This window comes from Fusarium odoratissimum, assembly GCF_000260195.1.
Source record: "Fusarium odoratissimum NRRL 54006 unplaced genomic scaffold supercont1.5, whole genome shotgun sequence".
Taxonomy (NCBI): Eukaryota; Fungi; Ascomycota; class Sordariomycetes; order Hypocreales; family Nectriaceae; genus Fusarium; species Fusarium odoratissimum.
In genome coordinates this window covers 192,333-206,573 of record NW_022158691.1, presented here as the reverse complement: position 1 = coordinate 206,573, position 14,241 = coordinate 192,333, and the positions used below count along the sequence as shown (strand labels likewise).

General features: G+C 46.4%; 5 protein-coding genes across 5 annotated transcripts; 2 read left to right on the top strand and 3 right to left on the bottom strand.

Annotated features, from left to right (window-relative positions):
- Positions 1 to 22: 22 nt before the first annotated feature.
- On the bottom strand, positions 23 to 1,323 carry FOIG_03992 (uncharacterized protein). Its single transcript, XM_031202039.1, has one exon. The coding sequence runs from the start codon at positions 1,052 to 1,054 to the stop codon at positions 32 to 34; it is 1,023 nt and encodes a 340-aa protein (XP_031067486.1). The 5' UTR covers positions 1,055 to 1,323; the 3' UTR covers positions 23 to 31.
- Positions 1,324 to 1,820: 497 nt separating this feature from the next.
- On the top strand, positions 1,821 to 3,998 carry FOIG_03991 (uncharacterized protein). Its single transcript, XM_031202038.1, has one exon. It carries the CDS (start codon positions 1,890 to 1,892, stop codon positions 3,915 to 3,917), a length of 2,028 nt encoding a protein of 675 aa, XP_031067485.1. The 5' UTR covers positions 1,821 to 1,889; the 3' UTR covers positions 3,918 to 3,998.
- Positions 3,999 to 6,327: 2,329 nt separating this feature from the next.
- Positions 6,328 to 7,209, bottom strand: FOIG_03990 (uncharacterized protein; the record flags this gene model as incomplete). The annotated part of the gene is made up of 3 exons (XM_031202037.1): positions 6,328 to 6,536; positions 6,586 to 6,651; positions 6,714 to 7,209. 3 exons carry the CDS (start codon positions 7,207 to 7,209, stop codon positions 6,328 to 6,330), a joined length of 771 nt encoding a protein of 256 aa, XP_031067484.1.
- Positions 7,210 to 9,939: 2,730 nt separating this feature from the next.
- On the top strand, positions 9,940 to 10,608 carry FOIG_03989 (uncharacterized protein; the record flags this gene model as incomplete). The annotated part of the gene is made up of 1 exon (XM_031202036.1): positions 9,940 to 10,608. The coding sequence occupies one exon, from the start codon at positions 9,940 to 9,942 to the stop codon at positions 10,606 to 10,608; it is 669 nt and encodes a 222-aa protein (XP_031067483.1).
- A 1,091-nt stretch (positions 10,609 to 11,699) lies between these two features.
- FOIG_03988 (uncharacterized protein) lies at positions 11,700 to 12,368 on the bottom strand (the record flags this gene model as incomplete). The annotated part of the gene is made up of 1 exon (XM_031202035.1): positions 11,700 to 12,368. One exon carries the CDS (start codon positions 12,366 to 12,368, stop codon positions 11,700 to 11,702), a length of 669 nt encoding a protein of 222 aa, XP_031067482.1.
- Between the last annotated feature and the right edge of the window lie 1,873 nt (positions 12,369 to 14,241).

Sequence of the window (14,241 nt, the reverse complement as noted above, 5' to 3'; positions counted from 1 at the left end):
CAGAATCTGATTCGTATGGCTCTATTCCTCTTTACAGAGCAACAACGATCTTCTTAGCCGAAACGCCCTTGGCGAGCGTATTGATGCCCAGCTGAACAGCCTCTAGACCCTTTCCAACAACCTCCGCTTCTGGAACAGCCTTGAACTTGCCCTGCTCCAAAGCAGCGGGTATATAGTCCCCGAAAACAGCCTTGGCAACAGGGGTGTTGATAATACCAATGGAAAGAATAGTCTTGGCCTCAACGCCCGCGACTTCAGAGGAGGCAGATCGAACGCAAATGAGCTTGCGAAGACCGTCGGCGTGAACAATCGATTGGCTTGCGCTGTTCATGCCGTCTTCTGAACCACTGGCGTCAAACGCACCCGCGAGCTTCTTACCGGTGAGCAGAGAGGCGATGTCTTTGGTGACCTGGGGAGACTTGTATTCGAAAACGTGGTCTGCTCCAAGACTCTTGACGTATTCGTGGTTTTTGGCAGATGCAGTCGTGATTACTTCGTAGCCAGCCGCTTTAGCAAGTTGAACTGCTGAACCACCGACACTAGATGCCCCTCCCCAGATGAGAACCGTCTCCCCAGTAGGCGTAGGGTTAAGACTAGGATATCTCATCGCCAGCGTCACATCGCCGAAAAGCGACCACGCAGCCGTAGCAAGCGAAAGCGGCAAAACAGCAGCTTGTTCAAAGCTCAAACCCTCCGGAATTTTAGAAGCGCACTCGGCGCGAATAACCGTGTATTCCTGGAATGCGCTGTGCGCATTATCCTTGGTAGCGAGTGACGTCGCATAGCCCAGGACTCTGTCGCCGGGCTTGAAGGCGGTGATATCAGGGCCTACGGCTTCAACGGTGCCGGCGACATCTTCGCCGAGAATAACGGGGTATTGAGAGGGTTGGATGAAGATGCCGACGTATTGGTTGGCGATGTCAACGGGGTTGATCGCAATGGCTGAGTTTTTGACGAGGATGTGGCCTGAAGATGGTTCGGTGAGGGGGGCTTCCTTGACCTCGAGTGGTGACGTCTTTGCGGCGACCAGCCAGGCGGCGTTGTTGGAAGGCATATCGGCAGATGAAGTAACTCTAAAGATAAGACAATTTAACTCAGATAGATCTATCGTAAGACAAAAAATAGAGATGTAAGTGTAAGTGCTTGCAGATGTAAAATCTTGGCTACGAGTAAGATTGACGTCGAATGCTCTTCGTCATTCCTGACAAAGGGACCCGTTCATCACGTCAATTATCGTGTGGTTGGCTGGGACTTGGTCCACGATCGGTTTAGCGGTGTTTAAGAGAGTTTTTGGGCCTCGGTGCTTGCCGCGGTATTGTCTCGTTCTGTCCAAGTCTAGTGGATACACGATCTTCGATCTTAGCTTCTGTTTGGTGTTAGTGCGGGTTTGGGGCATCAACTTCATGCCAACTGAAGCTGGGGGCTTCAAGCTTCTGGTGGTGGCCAATTTGACTGTGACGAGGAAGCAGATAAGTCTTTTTTATTTTTCCTCCTGCTTTAACGCAAGGGTATGGCGTCGATAGGCAGTTGGTAGCGTAGAACAGTCTGAGTATGAGATACCGCACATTTTCACGAAGTTCGGTAGCACCTATACATACTAAAAATAAATAAAGAAATAGTTATATAAATAGCAAATGATATAATATAAAAGGCTTATTAATATTTAGATATTTTGAATATAAATATTAAGAAAGGAACTTTTGAAAGTCTTATATAGCTGTTACTAGGGTGAGTAAAGCAATATGCAATAGCAGTCCAATCTGACATGGGTTGCCTATTTCAGCCCCCAAGCAACCCCACTCGTGTCAGCTCACAATACTCAGCATAATGAGATATTTTCAGTCTCATGCGAATCCCTTTCGCAAACACTCCGCTGATCTATCTTCACGATGATGTTGTGTGCAGTATGCATGTCTATGTTTCAAACTAACGTGAAGCAAGGGCATCACCACAAAGATTATAAAAGTGTTGCCACCGCTGCAAAGAATGGGTGCAGAATCTGTTACTACATAAGCCGCAAGCTTCCATCTGAGGATTTGAAGCCTCTAGAATATGAGGTTAGGTGGGATAACGCATGGGAGCTTCATTGGGAAATTGAATTCTACGAGACTGGCACCGAGACATCAATTGACGACGGCAAGTCCCCGATCTACTCAGACTGGTGCGTGTTTGTCGATGTGTCTTCATCATCAAAACCTCCAACCGGTTATGAGGAGTTTCTCGGCTTTGTTGCTGCTGATCGAGGCTCGGAGCCCACGAGGGTCCGAACGGAATTTCCTTCGTTGCGAGATATCCCCAATAATACCGGCCACCAGGATGTTGCACGGCTGGCTAAGAGGTGGCTTCAGACCTGTAAAGACCGTCATGATTGCGGATCTGCTTCGGAGGACGGCTGGCATCCCAAGCGACTCATTCATGTTGGCAATGAACAACAGTCCCCAAGACTGATCATTTCGGAGAATGAGAGACCCGAAGGCTGTTATGCGGCATTGAGCCATTGCTGGGGAGAAGACCCAAAGTTCTTCATGTTAACATCCGACAACTTATTCGACCTTTGCAGCGAGATCCAGCTACAGAGCCTTCCAGCCAGCTTCAGAGACGCAATTATAACCTGTCGTCGAATTGGCATTCCCTACATCTGGATCGACTCGCTTTGCATCCTACAGTCTGGCCTCGGTTCTCATGAAGATTGGCTCTCACATTCAGAGGACATGCATCTGGTTTATCACAACTGTGACTTGAATATTTCCATCGATGTTTCCGAGAACCCCCATGGAGGTGCTTTCAGGTCGAGGAATCCGACGTATCTGCAAGACTGTTATGTCTGGACTCCTTTTTACGCACCTCCCAAAAGTTCAAGCAAAAGCGAGCACGACATAGGTGATGGCACAGAAAAGTCAAATCTCTGGAGTATCTGCGCAATATTTACCGCTGACGATTTCTCTTGGGCAAGAGTAGATCTCCCTCTTAGTGACAGGGCATGGGTATTCCAGGAGCGACTCCTTTCGCCCAGAACCTTACATTTTAGTTCAGACCGCATTTCCTGGGAGTGTGATAGAAGCCACAACCTCACTGAATATCTACCAGAAGGAGTAAGCGACGATAGATGGAACGGCTTCGACTGCTTGGCCCAAAACGCATTCAGTGTTCGTGAAAAGGGAGATCTTTTCACATACTACTACGACCTTGTGTTCCCATATACGAACCGTCAACTTAGTCATCCGGATGAAGACAAACTTGTTGCTTTCGCCGCCGTCGCCCGACGTTGTATCTCATGGTTTGGCAGCGACTACTGTGCTGGAATCTTTCGCAGCACCATGCCACAAGGTCTTCTTTGGGAGATGTCTGCCGTTGGGCAGTTAGGAAGGTCGAAGGTTTACCGTGCACCGTCTTGGAGTTGGGCCAGCTTGGATTGCCGTGTGAGATTCGATATCTTAGACGGTGAAGGAACTGTTCTAGTCGATGTAGTCGATGTTGCGGTGGAATTGGTTGACCCAAATAACCAATTCGGTCAAGTAAAGTCTGCTTCTTTAATATTGACTGGACCTCTAGTAGCGTCTGATGAACTCATCCTCAAGGACGCCAATGATGAAGAGTTCTTGGCCGAAGGTAGACCTGGTCGTGATGGCTATCAAGACATACAAACTATACTAGGGCACACTTTTGGCATCAGCGCCGATACTGTGCATCTGTGGGAGGAGGCTGAAAGGAAGGCTTGGCTGATCTCCCAAAAGAACATGTATCTCCTTGCAGTTTTGGAAACATCGAAAAAGCCCCATACATATGGTCTTCTGTTGCAGAAGAATGATGATGGGACTTTCACCAGAGCTGGAAACTGGGAGGCAGGGCCGGGGTTTGTATCGAAGCATGCAGACGCGACATGTCCGTTCATATCAGAAACAATCACAATAGTTTGAACATGTTAATTCGCAAGGAGAGGAAGAAAGGTCCTCTAGACCATAGTATACCCTAAATTGAAATAATATTATGAGACGAAAGTTAGGCGACACATGACCTGCTAAAGACTGCCGCTTTTGGGACGTTTTGTTAGCCCCTCAGCCCGCCGTCAGCCCGCCCTTAACCCGCAGCAGCTTGGAGGCCGATTAGGTACCGATACTGTCAGGTGAGCTCATGGCGGTTATTCTTCGATGGCCTGACGAGATGTGAGTGTTGTCTATATGCGTGGTAGGGGAATATGAAGATGCCCATCCGCTATATCTTTATCCTGTAACAGAACTTGCACGTTGTGTATAATGCCTCTTTCTTTCGCTGTCCGGCCATTCCGCCTGAAGGAGGTATTTCGTAGATGAATCCAAACACAGAGGGCCAATTTTGGGCCCAATCAGGGGTCCACTGAGACGAACCTGAAAACACTAGATGGCTTAAAATGGGCTATGAGGCGACCATTAAAAAAGGCTGTTGATGGAACCAGAGGAGGTTTTGGAAACGAAGTGAAGACCTCATAGTCATCTAATAGCCTGTGTCTTGATTTGACTACATCTTGAGGTGGCTTCTCGAGTCATGGGTACTATTTCGGGAACTGTGTTATACTTGAGCAGCTAGACTTCCGACGCTTGCTTATCTGAATGCAAGTGATCGTCAACCTGCCCCAGTTTTTGGACCTCGCAATATGCTAGACCAGATTATTAGATAGTAGATTACGTCCTCGAATAACCTTTAGGCTAGTATGTGCTATCACAGCACAGAGGTTAGGACAGTACAAGAGTTCAAGTCGAGAGCCAATGCGGAACGATGATTCTTTTACACCCGATGGCTTCGCTCAATATCTATATACAATTAAGTGAGGTGCCTTACACCTCATTTTCGTGACCCTAATCAACATATCAAGAATAGCGTCAATGTGCTGATAAATGGTTTGGCCGACACGGACGCTTGCCGACACATTAATTCTGTCCTATCGGCCAGAGCTGCTGCTAGCATAGGAATCAGTTGACATAAAAGGCGCCAATAGCTGACATAGTGAGGCCTGCTGGCAAGGAATACGTAAGTGTTAAGGCAGCTTTTAGGGGAGCTAGACTTGTCCCATTTGACCCGGAACATGTGATCTCGAAATTTGATATGCCGCTACGGACTCCAAGCCCTTATCGATCAGAGCCTGGATTTGGCAAGTCCTGAGTGCCATCAACTACAACATGGCTAACAATCATAGGACGATGCCTGATTTGCATAACATCACTAAGGCTCATTAAACCTACCGATGGTGTTATTGATCAGCCTGGAATGGCACTCATCCTTCTCAGGCACTTATACGATCTGCAGGCTCTGCTTCAACTAATGAGCTGGGGTGCAATAGGCTAGTTCCAAGTATACGTGTAAATAAATTGAGGATGGAGAGGGCGAGCCGTAGATGAATAACCCCACCAGTGTGAACTGATATCCGCAGTTTAAATAAAACACAACCGCCGTTGGACATTGATCGAGAGATCCTTAGCATTGGTGGCCCAACCCAGCCTGCTCCGTCACACACACACACACACGATTCCTGCTTAGCGAGGTATTGTATATGAATTTGGCTAATAATACTGCCAGGCTTGAGGGCGACGCTTGTGGGCGTGATAGTCGGTCAGGTGGAAGTAATAGCTGCTTATCCCCTCAATTGCGATAAACCTCTTGTGGCAGTCCCTCATTGAGGCCCAATTCACTATGATCACACCCTCGGCCAATGCTTTATTTGGCATAGGTTGGTTCCCAGAGTTTTAGAGAAGACTTGAGGACGTAACAGATAAGCTTTTCGCAGCGGCCCTCTGTCATCATATCATTTATGGGCCCAAAACTAGGAAGAGTTCGTTGGTGGAGGGTTTATCACAATCGATGGGATATGTCTCTGGTACTAGCACGCTTGAAAATCATGCTTGGAGTGGAATAGCAGCGGCAAGGTCTATCTAGTTTGACTTCACTAGTTGAGAACCGTACGTGGTAGGAGATATGGAATGGGAAACAACATCTACAAGCGTAATGACTCATAATACCGGGGAAGAAAATAAACATCTGGATGGAATAAGATTTTAACGTAAGCATATTGTGCCGTTGCATGAATAGGCGCCTTGTACAGCGGCATGTATAGTTCGACGGTCGAACATGTTACCTGAGTGCAGTGTGTTGAATAGGTATGTCACTTATTGAACATTTGACAATCCGCACAGCTGTATTCAGTTTATGACACAAGGAGAAGTTCGAACCAAGGATTTCTCTCTCATCACCCCTCCGTATCCTTCTCAACCAAAAGTCGAATTTGTTGACGATGGAAAGCATCCCCACCATAGGAGCCATAAGAGTAGGCAAATACCTCCCAACAATAACACGCGGCTACTTCTTGACACCACAGTTCCAGTCACCAGTGGCAAGACCTGGCATTGTGGCTGCGGAAACCTTGGGACTCTCGAACAAACGGCACTTGTTTTTGTGAATGCCGTGTAAGACATGATTGCACCAGGCCTTGCGACTACACTGATCGACGCAGTCTGCCATGGTGTAAATCTCGGGAAGCTCTTCTTTGAATCCTTCGGGGCTGTGGTCTAGCAGATGTTAGATCGACTGGGGTAATAGGCGTGGGAATTAACTTACGTCGGCCGCACCAGAAGCGGTACTCTCGGTTGTTAACAACCCCAAACTTACCATGCTGACTAGGGCCTATTGAGAAAGTGTTAAACCAGAAATAGTAGATGATGGTAAAGTGGGCTAGTAGTACTCACAATTTGATTGCATGATATTCTTGATGCGTGCTTCAAGACTATTGTTCTTGGCCTCTAAACCAGCATGAGAGGCCTTGAGCTTCTTCTCCCGCTCCAGACAAGCCTTTTGACCACTCTCACAAGCCTGCTTCTCAGCTTCGCAATCAACAGAAAAAGGGTCTTCATCTTCAGCAAAAGGGTCCTCAATCTCAGGCTCGTCGACTTTCATCATGTATATAGCGCCGTTACTGGCCATTTCCTTGCCACCATCCTTGCCGACGACACAGCGTTTGGTGGGCGGATGATAAGTACAGACAGAGCTACCAGCATCGCGACACATCTCAGCGCAGGCCTTTTCAGAGAGAACGCCATTGTGAGTCTCGCCCAGTCGGACGAAGTTGCACTTGTACTCAACGGTGTAGCCGGGGCTGATAACCTCTCGATGGCCGTCGATGCATTGCGCATTGATATTAACGGCACCGAGGACGGTTGCGAGGAACGCAGCTGAGAACCGCATGGTGAGAGGTATAAGAAAAACGGTAGTATTGTGAAAGATTGATGCTTGATCGCAATGATGTGTAGGTAAGCGGGTGGTAGAGCGGCTATTTATGGCGTTCCGTCTTCTGTTTCTCTGCTCCCCATGTCACTTGTACCTCATTCACTGTGTTAAATCTTCTTGATAATTCTCGCACTAGAAATTGCATCTTTGTCAAGATTACTTTGGCGTGTCGCTCAGTCAACCTGCCCGTGTTGACTTGTGTTCACCCTTGCATAAGGATCGCGGAAGGGATGATGCAGAGATCGACGACACGGAATCATGTTTCAGTAAGCCCGTGCAGGTTTGTGAATACGAAGACTCATAGAGAAAGGGTAAAAGCTTGGTCAGGGCGATGAGACAACTTGGCCACCCTAAGAAAAGGGTACAGAAAATAAAGAAGCAACGAGTTGGTCGAAACCCCGGTAATTTGCCTCGATAGCTTTGTCTCTTATCCTAGAGTGGCTGACAAGATTCCTATTAACCCGAGGGCTAGTCGACAGAACATCCCAAAGTTTCTTCCTTCCCATCCATGGAATATCCTAGGGTTGTCCTTGCACTGTGAACCCAAAGAGCTCTTTCGATGGATCATTTACTTCTTCTTCTTCTTCTTTTATTTGTTATACCATGAGGTAAGTCCCTGTCAATGATAAGACTCTATGTGAAGAGGCTTGAGACAAAGTGCTGATCGCGATCAAGCTAGTCACGAGTGATGTCGCTAGAAAATCGAATACTCGTATCAGTATCTCCCTTGAGCCAGCGGACGCTAGGGCCACGGCTCCTGCCGTCCGAAGGATTCGTATGAATATCAAAGATCTCAAACTATCTCACCGTGGCATGAGGTAGGTTGTTCAGTATATCAGCTTAGGGGGAAATGAAGAACTAGCCTATGTGTTTCAATTGTCTTCTGTACCAGAAACTGCTTCAACAGCCAGTAGGGCTTAAGATTGGGTACCCATAGGTAATCTTTTTGTACCAAGACTTCCTTTTGGCCCTAGCCTTTATATAGACCAAAAAGTACCGGTGATACCCATGGGTACCCAAAAAAGCAATGTTTTAAGCCCTAAATTAGCCAGTATACTAGGGACATCAACAACGTCACGGAGCTTATTTCTTTAAATTGCGCAATGAGCAGCTCCTCCTTAGATGTCCCCAAGCATCAAGAAGGGGCAGGGCAGATAGATCGACGCGGTTCGTCTCCCTTCTTGATGATTGTCTCGGGCCTTAGATCTGTCGGACACTAAAGCTCAACGTATCAGATGCCCAGGGCTGATGATTAGCCGTCTTATTGGACAGAAGAGCTTATTCTAGCCCCCCTTATGCTGTCTCCCGTGCCGTACCGACTAATGCCGAGATTTCTCGGACTGTCTCTGCCCGCGGCAGAAGTGTCTCACTTCAGCTATGTCTAAAAATCTACAATCTCATTTGTGGCATTCTTTAGCTGGAAGGGACTTATTGCGGAGTTTTATATGTTGATTTTTATGTTCCATTTACTATTTTTCGTCTACCATATTTCTTTGAGATGTATTTTGCTTGTTGGAGACTCGTGCTCCTGTTGAGCGCAGAGTGTGGCTTGGCTGCGTTGCGAATTTGTCGACGATAATAGGCAGGCTCATAATTAATCAAGTACACGTCACTCACTCCAATTCTTAACAGGAGGAGTCTCTTAGATTCAGGTTCTACGTATAACCACTAGAATCGATCGTAGCCTCATCATGTCTCAGCAAATTTGACTCCCTCGTCATAAACATTCTTGCCTGAGACACGGCCCAGCTAGTTGCACATACTATGCATCTGACTGTGATATTCTATTGGCTCTCACGCCGATATGTTGAGGCGCCCCTTTCCAGAAAAGCTCAATTGGCTGAGCATGATCCACATTGTTCCTATAGATACAAGACATATATCTGCCTGGTGTATCAATTTTCAGTCATTCTGAGCGCATGAATGGTTTGGCTCAACCCCGAGTGGATATTTCAGAAATTGCCGGAATCCTGGAAACAGGTGTCAGCCTCTGAGTTTCCCGGTCCGGAACGGCCTAAATGTAACTGAGACTCCTCTATCACATACTTGATAGAACATGGTCCCTGAAAGACTACAGCAAAGGGCAGCCTAGCTGAGAAAGTGGAACGACAACGTATGAAACATCAAGAGGTATTTGCTTTAGCCTTGGAGAACCCCGTCCAGAATAGCGAGCCTGATATCTCAATACATATACAACCATTGAGAATGTGATAGATAGAGGCACCCGATTCATCTCGGGCATGAAGTCTCATGCGCACCTAGACAACCAAAGACTGACTGTAGCGAGGACCTAGGATAAATGTGAATCGTGAAACTTGTCAATGAATTACTCAAGATATATCCTACCTAAAGCTATGATGACTATTGGCCAGATCCATCTGATACAGTGTTCTTTTCATGTCTCTTAGCAGGATTATGTACATAAGAGCTACATAGAAACATGTTATTGTTTTGATGATCACAGTCTAAGAAGGAAGACGTGCAATGGCGGTGAGAAGGGGGAACAGTAAGAAATAACATCGAAGTGGTGAGGGCAACACCAAAGCTCCTAAAGTACTAAAAGCCATCAATCCGCGCTCTAATCTTGCAATAATTCATCAAACACACAACATCTTCAAAGATCCCGACACAGCCTCACACCATCTTCTCTTGTCCCAGGAACCTGTCCTGCATCCCTCATCTATCATCATGAAGACATCTACCGCCTATCTCTTGATCGCCTTTTTCAGCGCTACTCATGTCAGCGCCGAGTGTATCGAAGGCACTCGCCAGGAGATCAGCCCTGGCTACGTAGTCGAACACAAATGCGGCATCTACCGTCAGGGAGGAGCAGCCATCAAGAATATCAATTCTGAAGCAGAATGTGCCGCGCTGGCCAGAGATGCTGGTGTTGATATCGCGACCTACTATGCTCCCAGAAAGCAATGTATTATTGCTAAAGAGGGTGGCAAAGACCTCCCTTACCCAGGCGCGACCTACTTGCAAAGGGTCGAGGAGAATGACGACCCCTTTGAGGATGAGCAGCTCATTGAAGATGATCCCTTCGGACAGACCTGTGAAGAAGAAAAGGAGACCTTGAAGGCTGATTTGGATAAATGCCATGCTGATCTCGCGCTGGCGACCAAGAAGCCCACTTGTGGTGTTGCCAAATGGGGCGGAAAATGGTACAGCCGGAAGGATGGTCTCACTCTTGCCCAATGCAAGCAAGCCTGCGATACCGACGTGAAGTGTCTCTCGTACAGCGCGAACAAGGGAACCTCCGGCGCGATCAACTGCTATCTGTACGACAAGGAGACCTCGGAGGTGCCTGATGGTACTTATCCCAACTTTGTCCAGTACGACAAGCGTTGCGCTTAGATAACCATCTTTGAGCCACGATAGAGGACTGTCATTTTGTCCCAACCATTCATTCCCCACAATTCCTTCTTTCTCTTTCTTTCTTTTCTTCCTCCCTCAAAGTTTGGTTATTCTTGTACGTGTAAGAGAGGCCATTAGGAGGAGCTTAGTTATTTTCATGTACCTACCTGCTGGATTCTCTCCGTAGGGATGGGTTACACTTATTTAGAAAAAGGCAAACAGATATCAGTAGAGTCAAGGCTTCTAACATGCCAATATAAGATTTTCATTTTGTCAGTCTTTATGCAAAGTCTCAAGAATGCTGTTGTCCAAGAGACCCTACATAACATGATGGTCAAGTTAAGGAAATGATGCTAGTCAAAGTCCCGACATGAAGCCATACTTCGAATTCAAGAAATGAATCTACCAGAACGGTCCACTTAAGTTTACATGGAGGTACTTCAGTTTGAGTGGCACCTTATTTATGTCCTCTTCATGTAACCTAAAAATATGGGTGTCAGGCTTTTTTATCTATGCTAGACTTTCCACCGAGCTATCACTCCTCGTATAGCTCAGGTCTTAATACAACTCATTTTTGGTTATAATCAAATTATTACGTGAGACTCAAGGAACTCAATGGTTGGGAGAGTCCCTGAGGTACTTGGATCGTCGTCAGCTCTTGATTTGACTCGGTTACGGAAGTATCGAGCGTGATGACAACTGGTTCTTCTCTACCCTCGACCAGAAGCTAGTCTCGTCACGTATCACCACCCTCGTTCTTACCAAGCATCTCAGCCAGTATACCAGCTTCTAGCGTCGATATAAGTCGCTTTCACACACTGTAGCAAACTTCACCCACTACCGCCCTTGAATCCAAGATTCCTCGGAGCATGAACTCAGGGAGTGAGTTGATAGACTGATCAACGGAATGAGAAATGAGTGAAACAAGTAAGAAATCTCGATTGATAGGTGGGGAAAAAACCTCTAAACGGATACAAAACCCTCTACCATATACAAGACTCCCCCAGTAATGCAACCTTATAGAAGCATTCAAAGACCCAGTTCTAAAGACCAAGCCGCACAGACGACGCAAAGTGCCACCTATTGTTGTATCAAAGCTGGCAATCTCTGTCATTGAAAATATGCGATTCATGATCGGTAGACTCTACTTGTTCCACAGGCTTGTCGAAGTGGCGACAGATGGAATTGCACGGGTAGTAGTCGTATGACATACACTTGGAATCTGCCAAGCACTTGTCCCTACAATTGCGGAGGGGCCCGCCGATTTGTCTGTAATGGTTTTTGCCGCTTTTTCGGATGTTGCATGAGCCACCACCTGACGAGGAGGCCAGGGCGTCTGCATTGCACTTGTCAAGCTGGGCCTGCGTGGATTGCAGCTTCTTAAGCAAAGAATCCTTCTGCGTCTCGCAGTCTGCAAAAGGGTCGTCTTCTTCCTCCTCTTCCTCAGCAAAGGGGTCTTCCACTTTGACCATATAGGTGACACTAGGGTTCTTGCCCTCCTTGCCATCTTCCGCACCAACAATACAGCGTTTGGTGCCCGGGTGATAGCTGGAGATAGGTCGACCAGCTTGTTGAGCAAGGAGCGCACAGTCACGCTCCGATTTGATATTATTATGGACATCGCCGCTGCGGTAAATTCCGCATTTGTATTCGACTTCGTAGCCTGGGGCAATAGTCTCACGGTGGCCATCAACACATGCTGCCGAGGCGCCTTGAGCGGCAAGGATAGCAAGAAAAGGGAAGGCAACGGAAGACTTCATAGCGCAATCTTTTGATGTTGGTGTATGGGGTAAATTTTGAGTGATTATGGTAAGAATGATAAATAACTGAAGTGCAGTCTATGGTCTAAGTAGCGATGTCGCTGGGTTTTTGTAGTAACTCGGAGTCCTTGATCTATTCCAAGAAGAGCTAATGTCTCATAGTTTTCCAGGATTTTATTGGTAATCAAAGTTTTCGCTCCCAGGTCTTGACTTGTACACTGCTTGATTCAAGAGTACCTGCCGCATAGACAGAGGAAGTCATCAGAGAATAGCCTTCGTAATATCTGTCGTGGCTTGTGCCTTGGTATGCAGGGAGAGTGAAACGCCCTTTGCCATTCGAAGGTAGTAGCTCCGCAATGTAGAGATCATCCTCAGTGTCTCAGATCCACCGAGCTAAGTGGAGACGTAGACGGATGTCAAACACGGGATCAAGACACGGAATCTACGGTTAATCTCTATGTCTCAGATTTGGAGTTCAATAATAACGGTCATCATGAAAGTGGATGTGTAGCGGTTCTATCTGGGGTAGCACGGGGTTAGTCTATAATCCAATATGTCAGACAGATAGCAAAGTTGGTAGCTTTATATCTATCCATCATTAGTTGCCTATGACCTTAACACTCTTAAGTACTTATCTGAAAACATAGCATACAAATAATTTCATATACAACTGTGCAGCAGTTCAAAGGTATATCACAATGGGAATCAGCAGAAAAACCAAGTCTGTATTCATCAAGATCTGAGGCCCGCCTGTAGCTGAGATATTAACGCAATGTCTATAAGATGTTCTACGTCTTACCTGGGTTGATATAATAGGGATATAAGACATAAATATGCGTTTTACTCCTGTTGTCCCTTGGCTCAGGCTTTAATGATCCAACTGAGCAACGGACGGCAAGGAGCGAATAGGGCTTAAAATTGGGTACCCATGGGTAATTTCTTTGTACCCAAGACTTTCTTTTAGCCCCAACCTTATATGGGACAAAACGTATCAGACACCCATGGGTACCCCCAAAAAAAAAGCAATATTTTAAGCCCTAGGAATGAATAGGTTATGAGACATAACTTGGCCAATTACTCGGCCAAAAGCTTCGTATCCCTTAGGTCTGGATGCTAATAAAACTAGTCTTGCCGGCTTGACTCTGAATCAATGTTCCCGGATGTGTAAATGATCGACAGAGATGTGTCGCAGTTCCAATTTCATGTCTATCGGAATTCCCATGTTTATACTCATGCTCCTTGTCTAGACATGCGCCGCCATATCTTCATCCTAGCTCGTAAAAGTAAACCAATAGCGCGTATGGACTCCTAGCTTGTAACACAAGTTCCCAAGGCCCTATCATCCAGGATTGACTCAAAGACTTCCCCAGCCCACTCAATCCAGTTCCAAGTCGATATCTCCGACCGAAGTGGCGAGCGCTCAAGAGAAAACCGAAGTCATTCTATATCTCCAACCTTTCCGATAAAGACACGAGTAAGAATCATACCGGCTGTTGCCCTGGAAATTCCTACAGCTTCGAATTTTTAGCATGGTTTTACCGAAGGGGGTTGTCGATAAGCTCGAGAATTTCCCTTACATGGAAGCGTTCTCCTCGACTATCAATAGATTTTGATTTGAGTCCAACGATGAAAACCCAATGATATATAAAGCGGGTTTCGTTTCAATTGACTAACATATATTCGAAAACACTGTTTTGTCCTCTTGTCTAACCAATTTGGCTTTGCTTCCTCGGACATATAATAGAATGTATAGGCGGTCCCTTCCTCCAGGCATATTTTAATTGAACTAGTATGCCTAGGATAATTCTGGAATATAAAAATAAAGCTAGCTTGTATTTGGTGACTTTGGAGGCAATTCAAGCGCCTTATATAC